The following is a 13,400-nucleotide window of genomic DNA, read 5'->3' on the forward strand; positions in this document are numbered from 1 at the left end:
ATCCACTCCTGAAGAACTGGTCTCACACTATAACACTGGACTTAATGGTATTTTTAACTCTGTCGGTCTATTAAAAACTACATCTGTTTCTTTCTCCTTTTCTGCTCCCTGGTTCACGCCTGAACTTCGGCTTTTGAAAGCCAGAGGCCGGCAACTTGAATGGTTATATAAAAAAACTGGACTCTTTGTTCACAAAGAGATGTACAAATAAACCATATACTTTATGACAAGGACTGTATTGCCCAAACTAAACTAATATACTCACATTATTTCCTGCAATGAAGGAAACACCAAGTCATTGTTTTCACTACTTAACAATTTCACACAACCCCCAGATTCTTTACCTTCTCACCTTTGCTCAACTGAATTTTGCAATTCCCTTATGTCCTTTTTTAATGAAAAAATCTAGAAGATTCATTAGTCTCTCTGTACAGATTCCTCCAGTACTTCATTTGACTTTCACCCACCAACTCACTCATTTTCCTCTTTTCAGCTTCCTACTTTCTCAGAAATCTCAGATCTTGTCTGTAAGTCTAAGCCATCCACCTGTCAACTGGACCCCCTCCTTACAGTTCTGGTCAAAGCCTGCCTCCCCTCTCTGGTCCCTCTTATTTCTGCTATAATCCACACTTCTCTCACTACTGGTACTGTTCCTTCATCTTTTAAAACTGCTGCAATAACTCCAATACTGAAAAAACCTGGTGCCGATCCGTGGCTATTCAACTTCATTCTCATTTATCTCAAAATAATCTGTATGAACAGTTCCATTCTGGTTTTTGTCCCCTCCACAGTACAGAAACGACACTTATAAACTAACTAGCAAAATACCCGCGCTTTGCAGCGGAGAAGTAGTGTGTTAAAGAGGTTATGAAAAAAAAAGGAAACATTTTAAAAATAACGTAACATGATTGTCAATGTAATTGTGTTGTCATTGTTATAACTGTTGCTGTCTTTTTTATATATATATATATATATATATATATATATTATATATATAATATACACACACACATAAACATTTATATACATATACATATATATACATATCTACATATACACATCTACATATATATACACACATACATAAACACACACATAAGACTTACTGACTGAAACGGGCTTTCATTGACAATCATGTTACGTTATTTTAAAAATGTTTCCTTTTTTTTTCATAACCTCTTTAACACACTACTTCTCCGCTGCGAAGCGCGGGTATTTTGCTAGTATATATATATATATATATATATATATATATATATATATATATATATATATATATATATATATATATACACATATACACACATACATGCAGTTTTAATAACACAGAAATCAATATAAACATTAACATCATTATCATATGAGAATATGAAGTAATATATAAGAAGCACATTTCATATAAATATAAATTATTAAACAGTAAAATGTTCTTCTGTAATTTGCTACCGTGGCAATTTGTGTGTCTGTCCAGGATTTTAAATGACCTGTACCTCGCAAACCGTTTCACCTATACACTTCAAATGTGGTACACATATAGTACGTCACGTCTACTATCTTTTTATGTTTATTTTATTTTATTGTAGAATCAACTCCTATCTGCGCACAGCAGGGCAGCCGTGTGCGGATGCGTATGGTGTATTCACTCCATGTTATCGTGCATTGCGCTGTCAGTGGTATTTTGATAAAAGAATTTGAACAACATATAAGAAGCGTATAAATTATTAAACAGTAAAACATTAACATTTAAGATGTAAAGTTACATTAAGTACTACTGCAGTGCCTTCGGGTATACCTCATTTTTTGTTTGCCCATTACATGCTTAAATGTATAAATTTTTTGGTGCACCTACCCGAGAACACGCGACATATAACCGAACGTGGGAGAAGCATGGATTTTAAACACGCGTTGAGTTGATCTGCTGGTCTCCCTCGTGGAATAACTGGTAATGTTTGACTAAAATCTACAGCGAGTAAAACGACATTACCTCCTATTTTTTTTTTTACGATCTCTGAGATCTTGCTTTTTTCGGTTCAAGGCTTTATAAGCTCTTTTATGTTGTATGGTGTACTTATCCCAAACCATCATCTTTGAATGTTGCAAGACTTTCGCCTTGTATGTAGATCGGGGTAATTACATTCATTGCATTCCTAGTCTGAATCACAATGTGATTGTATGGGTGGTTACCTGGCACTGTAGGGTTGCCACCCGTCCTTTAAAATACGGAATGGTGCCGCGTTTGAGAATGAAATTGCGCGTCCCGTTTTGAATCAATACTGGACGGGATTTATCCCGTATTTTTTTTATAATTTTTTTTTTAAAGCAGCGTCTCATCCTCTTTCTCCATCCACTTGACTGTCCCCTTTGTCCGTCTTAGCACTATGGGCAGCACAGCATTCAGTTGCTCTGCTCCCCAGCTTTGGAACTCACTACCATCTGAGCTTAGAAATATTGAATCATTTTCACTTTTCAAATCTAAACTTAAAACTCATTTGTTTAAGACTGCTTTTTCTCTTTGATTACAATTGCTCTGCCTGATTTTAACGTTGTATTTTACTTATTGTTTATAATCTGTGTTTTGTCTATTGTTCAGTGTCCTTGAGTGTTTAGAAAGGCGCCTACAAATAAATAAAATGCATCTATCTATCTATCTATCTATCTATCTATCTATCTATCTATCTATCTATCTATCTATCTATCTATCTATCTATCTATCGTGCCTTTCAGATCAATCTATTAAATAGTGCCTTTCATATCTATCTATCTATCTATCTATCTATCTATCTATCTATCTATCTATCTATCTATCATATAGTGCCTTTCAGATCTATATCTATCTGTCTATGTGACAGATTCTGTTATATATACTTTATGAATATATATATACCATATTCATAAATGTAAACTGAACCAAAAAGAGTGGTTTCTTATTTTTTTGTAAAGATGTCAAGCAGTATATTAGTTTAACAGCGATCTGTATCCTCTTTAATAAAATCCCTGTGTGCGTCCAGGTGTCCGTGTGTGTCTTCTGGTGAAGTGCGCATACGCGGGGCACGGTGCGATGCGCGATATTACTGTCAGAGAAAGTTAGAGGCGTTTTATGGAAATACAAACCAGTATTACTGCGAGAGGAAATTAAAGGTACACAATACAGTGACGCATATTACAGCCACATACAAGCCAGTATTACCGCCAGAGAAAATTAAAGGTATATTACGGACAAGCCAGCGGACGTACAAGACAGTATTACTGTCACAGAAAATTAAAAGACACACAATACACGACGGCAGCCCACGAAGAACGGTCAGCTCAGCAAGTAAACATCAACAAAAGAAAGGCTGAAAGAAAGAAAAATACGACCAACAAAAAGAATGAGGTCAAAGTCCCTTGCCATTTAATATTGACTGTTCCTACTAATGTTTATTGACTACTATTCTAGCGCCCGTTATTGTAACGGGCTAAATGACTAGTTGGTTATAAAGGTTTAAAAAACACTTTGAGACTTTGTTTAAGAACATTTGTGTAACGTCTATCCCTGGCTCGGTACGGCAGTTCGTTATATTATTTTTTTTTGTTTCTTGACGTGCCTAAATAAAGACAAAACTTCAATTCCCATAATATTTTGCGAAAGCTTCCGCCGGAAGTGACGTTTTTAACCGTCCAAATTTAAACGAGAGACACAGCTACATAGTCCACTTGTAAAAGCTGTCCGGTGACCTATACGCGTTCGGGTATTTTTTTTTCCTTCTTTTTGCAAGAAACGCTGAAAAGAGACGTATAGAAATGGTTACTCCAGAAGAATGTGACTTATACTTTTATGAAAAGCGATTGCAGACTTACTCCGGTTGGCCGTTTACAGGAGGTTGTGCTTGCACTCCTGAAAATGTAAGTTAAGTCGAAGGCCTGGGATGTTCGCTTGATATTTTAAATAAGCCAAATGCTTTAGTTTAAAAATGTTGGAGTGGACATTAGTATTTTTTTATTAAGATGTAGTGGTCGGAAACGTTAATTTTAAGTGTAAGCCGCCTTTTCTCATTTTGGTGTTTCACCACTTTATGAATGCTGAAAGGACCGATGGTATCTCTACGTTTATTCAAGAGCGCTTAACATAAAATCCATTATGATGCTGTTGAATTAAAAATCAGTTGGAAAATGACTGACTGACAGTTATATTGCGCAGAGTTCGCGGAATTGCTTCTTTTGTAAAAAGGGTCACGATCGACGAATTTGAAATATGTAGGACTGTCTTCCTGCAGAGAATCAATATGTAATCAAATGTATGTCTAATTTTTTTTTTTTGGCCACAATTTTTTTCCGCATCAGATGGCGAAGGCAGGGTTTATCCACTGTCCCACAGAGAACAGCCCAGACGTTGTTCAATGTTTTTTCTGCTATAAGGAGTTGGAAGGATGGGAACCAGAAGATGATCCTTTGTAAGTTTCATATTACAGTATGTTTAGATCCTCCGTGTGGAGGTAAATATGTTAATTTCAGTGCCGCGGTTTTTGCTGTATATAGCAAGCAAACATTCAAAGCAACAAAGTATGTGCAATGCCAGGCAATTCAGGTACCTAAAAGTTTAGATTCACACAAAGTTAAAAAATCGATATCTGCGGATGAGAATAGTTGACAGTTTTAAGTTTGATGAAACAGTTGAATGTTAAATTGGTCAGCAAGCGCTGTTTTACAGTCTGTCTTTACTTGCACCAGTGGCAAGCCATTGAGAAATTTAAAACAATTATAGTTGCATATGCCATTTATTTTTGCTTATTTATCATAACTTTGTTAAATACATTTCAAGCCTTGTAATACAATTGAATGATAAATGGAAGTGCTTGTCACATTATTGGTTGGTAGGGTTGTCACTGCACAGTAAAGCTGGAACAGGGTAAGAGACAACCTTATTAATTTTACACCATGTGTATGTATGTATATATGTATATATAATATAATATATATATATATATATATATATATATATATATATATATATATAAAGTGGAATACTGAAAAGAAAATTCTTGGCAAAAGCTAAATTTTACAACCCAGTTTCAGTTATCTGAATGTGTCCCCCCCCCCCCCCCCCCCTTTTTAAGTACATTACAATATGTACCTTAAATCAGTTTAACTTTTCTGAAACCATTATAACACTAATTTGATTAAAAATGTATTATTCAAGTGAGCCTTTTCAAAGAAAACATTTTAACAAACTGCATTGGAAATAAGTGAATGAATAAGGCAGTATTAAAATTAGATTTGTAAGTAATTGACTTGCAGTATATAAATCCATCAACCAATATACATTTTTGCTTTACAAGCACAATCTTGTAGGTGAAGCAGTACCAACAGCTTAACCAGCTGAAATAACTGCTTTACTAGCTTGTTGGCTTGTCAGTTTGAAGATCTTTCACCCAGCCATTAGATCATCATTCCAAGCACTCGGTTTGTAATGTTTAAACTTGCACTTAAAATATGCTCCGAGTACAAAGACGATGTAGATCACAATGTAAATGTATGTGAATGGAGTTGGCTTATTGGGTGCTTGGCTGGCAAGTGGTGCAGATCCATATTGTTAAACTCAACATGTTCAAATAACATTACTTTGATTTCTGAATAAATATGACCTAATATGATTCCTCTTTCCTTTGTCACTTCCTTTTGTAAAGCTGTTTTTTTTGCAGCATGACGCACTATTATTGGCATTCCTTGTTGTAAAAAATCCAATTAAATTCTCTAAAAATGTCATTGACACCTCACAATGCAATGTGTTGTTACTTATTATTTATTACCTATACGCCAGGAGAGTTACCCCTTCAAGTGCTGTACTGCATTAGTTAATGGGGAAATTATTAAAATAGTTAATTAGTTTAGTGGCGGAGTGGTGGCTCTGAGGCTAGGGATCTGCACTGGCAATCGGAAGGTTGCTGGTTTGAATCCCGTAAATGCCAATAGGGCCTCTGCTCTGTTGGGCCCTTGAGCAAGGCCCTTAACCTGCAATTGCTGAGTGCTTTGAGTAGTGAGAAAAGCGCTATATAAATGCAAAGAATTATCTCCCATTTGGTCAAAGTATTCGGTATTTTTCATTTGGCTGTACATTGAGTGTGCCTTTTTAATTTTTGTCTGAATATTTTGCGCATCTTTTAAAACTGATTACTAGTTTGGCAAGGCGGATGCATCATTGCGCTAGCATCAATTCCACATTCAGAATAAAAAGTCTGTCGTGCATCACTCGTAAAATAAAAGTGTGGGTGCTTTTGCTTAAGATTTTAAGACGTGTTTTTTGAATGTTTGATGAAAAGCGTACTTTTAGTACACTTAACTTAAGCATGGTTTTTAAAAAGTATTTATATTTTAAACTTTAGTCTTGGGTTTTAGTATAATTTTGTAATCAATATTTTAACACTAATATTTCTGTCCGTTACTAGTGCTATCTATTGGTGAAATCTTTAAATATTCATATGAAAATTTCATTAACATGGATTAATTGATCAATTAGTGACACTGATTATTGGTTCATGTATTGTCATCAGAAGTAACGGTGCAAAATTTCAAGTCATTTGGACAATAGGAAGTGGGTTAAATATCGATTACAAGAGTTGTACCAGACAACAAACAGGTGAAGTTAAAATAAGTGTGGTAATACTAATAAATGGTAACAAACTCCTTTTAATGTATTCAATGTGCAGTTGCATGTTTTATGGAAGCTTATTTGGTTGATGCCTTAATTGAAAGTGGCTCACCAGATCAGGCCAGTGTAAACAACTGTATGCTGCCTTTTTTACATTCGGATCTCAGCCAGGCTAATCGATTTGCTCAGAGTTGTGGTGCACTAACAGTGGTAAATGAACTGGAACCCAACTACTTTCAGCTGCAATGCCTTAACCACTGCCACCTCTGATTGGTAATCCAAACTAATGCTTCATTGCCTTAGTGATAAAGTACTTGTGATTAAATCTAAAAATAGTAATCAGAAATGTTTTTGTGTCCAATTTTATGACCGATTTCCTGTGTCAACACAATAAAGCTTAAGGTTTACAAGTTTAGTATCTTCATAGCCTCGACCAAGTAATAACCTGTTTCATCACAGTAATTTTTACAGACTAAACATTAATACCCTGAGCTGATTGCTAATGTACTACATTTTACAGTGGTGCTGTTAATCTTTTAATCGTATTCCTCAACAATTTAATACCCTGAGCTGATTGCTAATGCACTACATTTTACAGTGATGCTGTTAATCTTTTAATAGTATTCCTCAACATTTTTTTTCCTTTCTTTTTAAATGTTACCCCATGTACTTTATAGTACTGCACAAGAAAATATGTTAATCATGTTTTCATGGAGAAATATTTAATGTTCAGAGTGGTCAATAGGTGACCAGTACTATACAGTGCCAATCGATGTGAGCAAAAGTCCATAGAGAGAGAATTCTCTGGTAATTCGTTGCCAAATCGACATGTCTGATATGCATTTGTATGGTCAAAATGTGTTCATTGTTTGATAAAATTAAGTTCATGGGTGGGGGGGGGGGAACACATTAAATGTAAACAGAGATGTCATTCCTACAATGCTGTGCATATGAATTCAGGATCTGCCTCTCCCCCTCATTCACTGGTGAAGAAGCAGCCTGTCTTTAATGGACTTTGTTCGGCACTGTATACCATTTGTTACCTATTGACCAATTGCGGTTAAGATCTGCATTAAGGCGCTGCGGGCATAAAGATTACCAGTAGCTTTTAGCAGATGATGGTGTACATTGAACAGTCATGGAGGTTTTTAATGTTGTAATTTACTCTTAATTGGTATTTCAGGCAAGAACATAAGCGTCATTCGCCAAATTGTACTTTCATCGGTTTAAAAAAGAGCGTGGAGGATATGACACTAGTAGAACTTTTAAAACTTCAGAAAGATCGCCAGAAGTTTTTGCTTGTAAGTAGTTCTATGTACGCTGTGTAAAATTAACTGTTTTATTATATACAAATGTACGTTTTGTTTCTGTGTTTTAATAGTGAATCATGGCTGATCTCTCCCACCTCATCTTTTGTGTGTGTCTGTATTGTTTTTTATCTATATAAGTTTGCCCTTAGTATGTTGTTGGCAAGTTCCATATTTTGTTGCCCTTTAAGTAAAGCTAACTCGATGAAAAAAGAATGCATACAGTGGAACGTGCAACCCAAATACAGGTCTGAAGTTGCATTCAGCGTGTTCTCTGCTCGTCTTGATCTTTTTTTTATGATCGGGCTCACCCTGTTTGTGTTTTTTTTTTTTTTTTTCTCCTTTTCCCCCAGCTGAAACATTTTATTCATGGCAGAAGCCATTGTGATTTAAGTTTTTGTTCTCCTAGTTTGGTCTCTTTAGCCTTATATTTTAAGAATAACTAGTATTTGCACAGTTGACATCATCACAGCCTGTGTTTAAGAAACATCACTGATGACTCGGAGCACAAGTAAATGTGGTCTAAATACTAATTACTAGAATGTTGTCCTCCTTTGGGTTGTCTGTCATCCCCTCTGCACATTCTGCTGTCTTGTCCGATCACATCTTGGTAATCAAACTCTATATATTAATGTTACTTTGTATGTTTTTATGCCACTTATTATTAGTCTATCTCCCTTGCCTGCCTCACTTTAAGTGTTTTGTTTCAAGCTTATTTATTTGTTCAACTTCGGCACCACTCTTGTGCAGACTTGGGGTGGCAATGGCTGGATTGCTATATGTGACCACTACATCAAAATTATTATTCTCCCATGTTTCAGCATTATGATGAACAAGTGGTAAGTTGTGGGAGTCTTTGGTCAGCTTATTTGTGGTTGAATATGGATCTTGCACTTGAGTCGTGCTCTCAGTTCTGAACTTCTATGGATAGTAAATGAAGGAATCCTTGCACATACAAAGCACAAGATTGCCACATAAAGCAACACAGAGGCTGTACTTGGCAAAGTTAAAAGAAGTGGCATTGTACAGCCTTTGGGTTACATTTCCAAATGCATGAAATCCTAGGAATTTGCTATCCCCATTGCTTTTAAAATTTCTTCCTTGGCCCGCATGCTTTCAAAAATGAATGGTAATAAATTGTTGGAATTCTTAGTATCCTGGCCTTTTTGTAACTGTACATAAGCATACCAGCTACCACATCATTGGCTCCTTTCAGCAGACATGGCAGCAAAAGTTTGAAGTTCAACATTTTGGCTTCAGCCATCAAATCATTTCATCTTTGACTTTCAGGTAGCGTAGTGAAGCTTGTATCTTTCTTTCACAGCTGAATGTCTCTATTTCAAATGAAAGGCAGCTGCACTAACAATTTGTGGGATTTGTATTGAATCAAGAAATATTGCAATGACAACAGAGTGACAGAACACAAAAGGTTTCTCCTCTGTCTCGTGAAAACTCAAGTGAGATCAGTAATCACTGAAGGTTTTGTGTAGTACTACCCCACCTTATTTTATGCTCCAAGTAAGAGCTTAACTGACATGGAAAGCTACACTGGCAAGTGTGGAGTTACTGGAGTCAATGTTGCCTTTGTATACAAGAGCTTACTTAAGCACCCAGTTGAAAATGATTGTTCTTGATGTGTTGCAAGTTATAACCAAACACATTTGAAAATCTGTTTGTTTTCATTAAGGATTTTTAGTTTTATATCTAGCTGTAGATTGAAGTGATGTTTCTTGACAAGGTGGCATCCATGCTTCTGCTTGGTCCAACAGTTGTTGTCACTCGACTAAATGTAAAATAAAGTGACATTATGGAATTTTATATTTTCTTAAAGAATGTAGTACTTTCTACAACAATTCCTTCGAGTGAGTAGCTTTATTCAGTTGTTTTTTCCCCTCAATTCTTTAAAATTGTCAGTCATTTTTATAGTACATTTCTCACTCTATACAGAAATCGCTGTATACACAAACATAAAATTAGACTCTTGCATATGTTTTTTTTTTTTTTTTGTATTTCAGAAAAAGTCTACTGATGAGACCATGGAAAAGTTTCGCCAAGCAGCCCAAAACACACGGTCGGAGTTGGTTAAAATAATTACCAAGGCTAACTAGCTTATTTGGAGTTTAATATATTTTTGTGTCATCTCTCTGTGTATGTGTATATATTTTGAAAGTGTTTTGTTTTTAATAGCATTGACCGGAAAGTTTTATACAGTTGTCTAAAATGCAGTTCTCTTGTCTTTCCTGTAAATGTTTTTTTGTTAAATTGTAAATAAACATTCACATTGTATCCAAAGATAATCACAATTGTTTTGAAATCCATTGGTAGTGCAGTGACAAAAATAACTTTATGGTACCTAATTTTTTTTTTCTCCATTAAGCTCAATTAGCATGTTCATTCAATTGGTAGTTTTTCTGGAATAGAATGTGTTTTGAACTCTGCAGCATTTACAAAAAAAACCTATTTCTTTTGAAGCAACTACAGTTCATTTCTCAAGAAGTGGAAGGTGCAGAAAGTGTTGTCATTGTGAAATTTATTACAGTGGCTTTTTGATAGAGCCAATGGTTTAAAGCTGGGCTGAAGAACTTGTATTATATTAGGGATGCTTTGGGCATAAAATATACAATATTTAGAAAAGAAGATAAATACCTTTTTTTGATTCATTACAACTGAAACAGTCGAATCTTTCTTTTGGAGTGTCTAATGCAAGTGTTTTCTACAAAAAACAAAACGGTCCTGCTTTGATCCAGAATAATAAAAGGTGGAAGCTTGAGTCCGTCATAGTGCACACTGTCTCTTCAGTTTGATGGCATCAATTTGACTGTTTGGTACTTAAAATATGTACTGTATCTAGCCTGGTTTATTACTATGACTACAGGAGTTGCATACTAAAGCTGACATGATTTATTAACATATCCACTTCACCATATCAATGCAAAAATACAAATGTGCCCAGATAGTATTGGATGGCTGTACAGTACTTCATATTTGTAACAAATTAATAGACAATTTTAAAGTCCATTAAGAGGCGGAGTGGTGGCTCTGAGGCTAAGGATCTGCGCTGGTATCCCGAAGGTTGCCGGTTCGAATCCCCGTCAGTGCCAAAAGAGATCCTACTCTGCTGGGCCCTTGAGCAAGGCCCTTAACCTGTAATTGCTCCAGGGGGCGCTGTACAATGGCTGACCCTGCGCTCTGACCCCAAGGGGTATGCGAAAAAACTAACGAACACTGTTGTAAGTCGCTCTGGATAAGAGCGTCTGCTAAATGATGTAAATGTAAATATACTGTATAAGAGAATCCTATACTGTAGGTTGTATCCCAGCTCACTCCTGTTCATATGTAAAGTAGTAAAAAGAACAATTGAATTGGCTTCATGAAGGTATTTGGTTTATAAAAGGAAGGCAAAACTGTATACCATAAATAGTTAAAGACTAGAACATAGAATAGCAGTATAATTTAGATTAGTAAGGATGGAGACAAAGTTACTACAACCAAATGATGAAGCTGGTCAGATGAAATTTAACACCGTAATTGAGTTTACTTTCCATAATACAAATGTTTGGTAGCTTTAAGCTGTGTGTGTGTGTGTGTGTGTGTGTGTGTGTGTGTTTGTATGTATGAGGTATCATTTTTAATGTTGTTCTTTAACTCTCTTGCTATAGGACTAGTTTCCAGCATTCAAACCCCATGATCTATATTTTTATTTCAGTATTAATCTTCTCAAATCAACACTTTGCAGTCTCTGCAAGTTTCCTCTATAATTACAGCCGCCTTGAATGTATCTGCCATGTTTTGTATTTTTGTAATTTGTGATTTGCTATGTTATACTGAAGTTGCAGCAGTTTTGCTATAGCAATCAAATTTTAAGGGAGTATAAGGTAAGGTCACTAAACTGTCAATGCAAAGCTGCAACATTAGGGTGACTAATTATCATTGTAAAAAAAATTACACTTAAGTGTATCTCATAACCTTTGGATCTGTATTTATTATGGAATTAGGTAGGCCTGATCTTGTTTGACCTTTTGCGATTTTATCAAGTCAAAGGAGAGAAATCTGAGGATGGGCAGGGTGTAGTAGGTTGTTTGTAATCTTTACCTTTTGCCTTCAGATGAGTGAATACACAGTGGGCAGGTGGCCGGCTGTAATTTTAGAAGAGGCTAACACCAGCTGTATCCTTTCTTCTGCAGAAACATGATCATACAAGCCTTCAGTACTGGACTTTTTTTTTTTTTTTTTTTTTTTTTTTTTTTTCCCTTCCCCTCTATTAGAAAATTTAGAGATGAGATTTTTTCAAGTTGGTAGAGGGGTTCCTGCCCTCCTCAACCATTTCCGGTTAACTGCCCACGGTCCTCTCACCTCTCATTTGTGTCAATGCTTTTGTCGGACACGGTTCCGGTGCTCTCAGCTCTTATAAATGTTTACATTTTTTCTCACTTTGTAAGTTCCCAATAGAAGACTTGTGTCCAAATCTTATTGATCCAGATGGGTTATCAACAGAAGAAATGAGTACATGGGCAATCCTAGCACCGAGAAATTAAGTCAAATGAATCAATGCAAAAAATTGTTGATCAGTTACAATGCAAATTGCTTAAATGCGTATCAATAGACTATGTTGAAAGAGTTGGTGGTAATGGTGTGGAAGATGTACTACAGGATATTATAAGTTGTTGTTTTCATCTCCAATCATTAACACTGTCCGGTCTTCCACTGCATTAATTACTGTTAAAAGAAGGATGTATTGTAATGTTATTGCGTAATTTATGTATGAGTGATGGGCTATGCAATAGAACTACATTAGTTGTATTCAGAATTGGTTGAACAATTCTAACGTAAAATTTTAACCGGTAACAAGAAAGGTAATGTAGTACATCTTTGAGATCTGTTATCCGTGGAAGGAGATCTTGATATACCATTCGTATTAAAACATTTACAGTTTCCTGTTAGAATAGGTTTTGCTATGACAGTTAACAAACCACAGGGACAAACATTTGAAAAAGTCTATTTATTAGAGAGAAAAATGATATTCACTCACGGGCAGTTTTACGTTGCATTGACACGATTTAAGGCCAAACACGGAATCAAAATTAATGCAATATTGGCAAAAAGTTAATTCCAAATATTGTTTTTACTGAAGTGTTCCAGTAAAAGTGTAAGTTTAAAAAGTATTTTTGTGTTAATTTTAAAGCCAAACAGAAAGAAAACTTATAATACAACGAATACCTGTAACACAACATGAAACAATTTTCTTTTAATTTATTATGCTTCACTAATTTTTTTACTATGGTTAATTACTCACTGTCATGTAAAATAGCTCTATTATGCATATGTGACAATTCCCATGAAAATAATAATGTTTAAATTGTACATCCGCTTCCCTATACATGAGCAGCAGAGCTGCAAAATGGCTAGTGTGTAGCGCCTGCACAGGGTTTGGCAAGCAGGGGGCAGAGCCCCCTACTTTTTTTAAATTT

General features: G+C 35.5%; 1 protein-coding gene across 1 annotated transcript; it reads left to right on the forward strand.

Annotated features, from left to right (window-relative positions):
- The first annotated feature begins 3,688 nt into the window (after positions 1–3,688).
- birc5a (baculoviral IAP repeat containing 5a) lies at positions 3,689–10,199 on the forward strand. Its single transcript, XM_028818989.2, has 4 exons — positions 3,689–3,882; positions 4,321–4,430; positions 7,809–7,926; positions 9,948–10,199. Exons 1-4 carry the CDS (start codon positions 3,781–3,783, stop codon positions 10,038–10,040), a joined length of 423 nt encoding a protein of 140 aa, XP_028674822.1. The 5' UTR covers positions 3,689–3,780; the 3' UTR covers positions 10,041–10,199.
- The last annotated feature ends 3,201 nt before the right edge of the window (positions 10,200–13,400 follow it).

The sequence above is a fragment of the Erpetoichthys calabaricus genome, chromosome 14, assembly GCF_900747795.2.
Source record: "Erpetoichthys calabaricus chromosome 14, fErpCal1.3, whole genome shotgun sequence".
Classification (NCBI taxonomy): Eukaryota; Metazoa; Chordata; class Cladistia; order Polypteriformes; family Polypteridae; genus Erpetoichthys; species Erpetoichthys calabaricus.

Coding starts and splice junctions, on each gene's coding strand:
- birc5a (XM_028818989.2), top strand. CDS start 3,781: ATGGTTACTCCAGAAGAATGTGACTTATACTTTTATGAAAAGCGATTG. Junction 3,883..4,320: donor GTGCTTGCACTCCTGAAAAT/GTAAGTTAAGTC, acceptor TTTCCGCATCAG/ATGGCGAAGGCAGGGTTTAT. Junction 7,927..9,947: donor ATCGCCAGAAGTTTTTGCTT/GTAAGTAGTTCT, acceptor TTTGTATTTCAG/AAAAAGTCTACTGATGAGAC.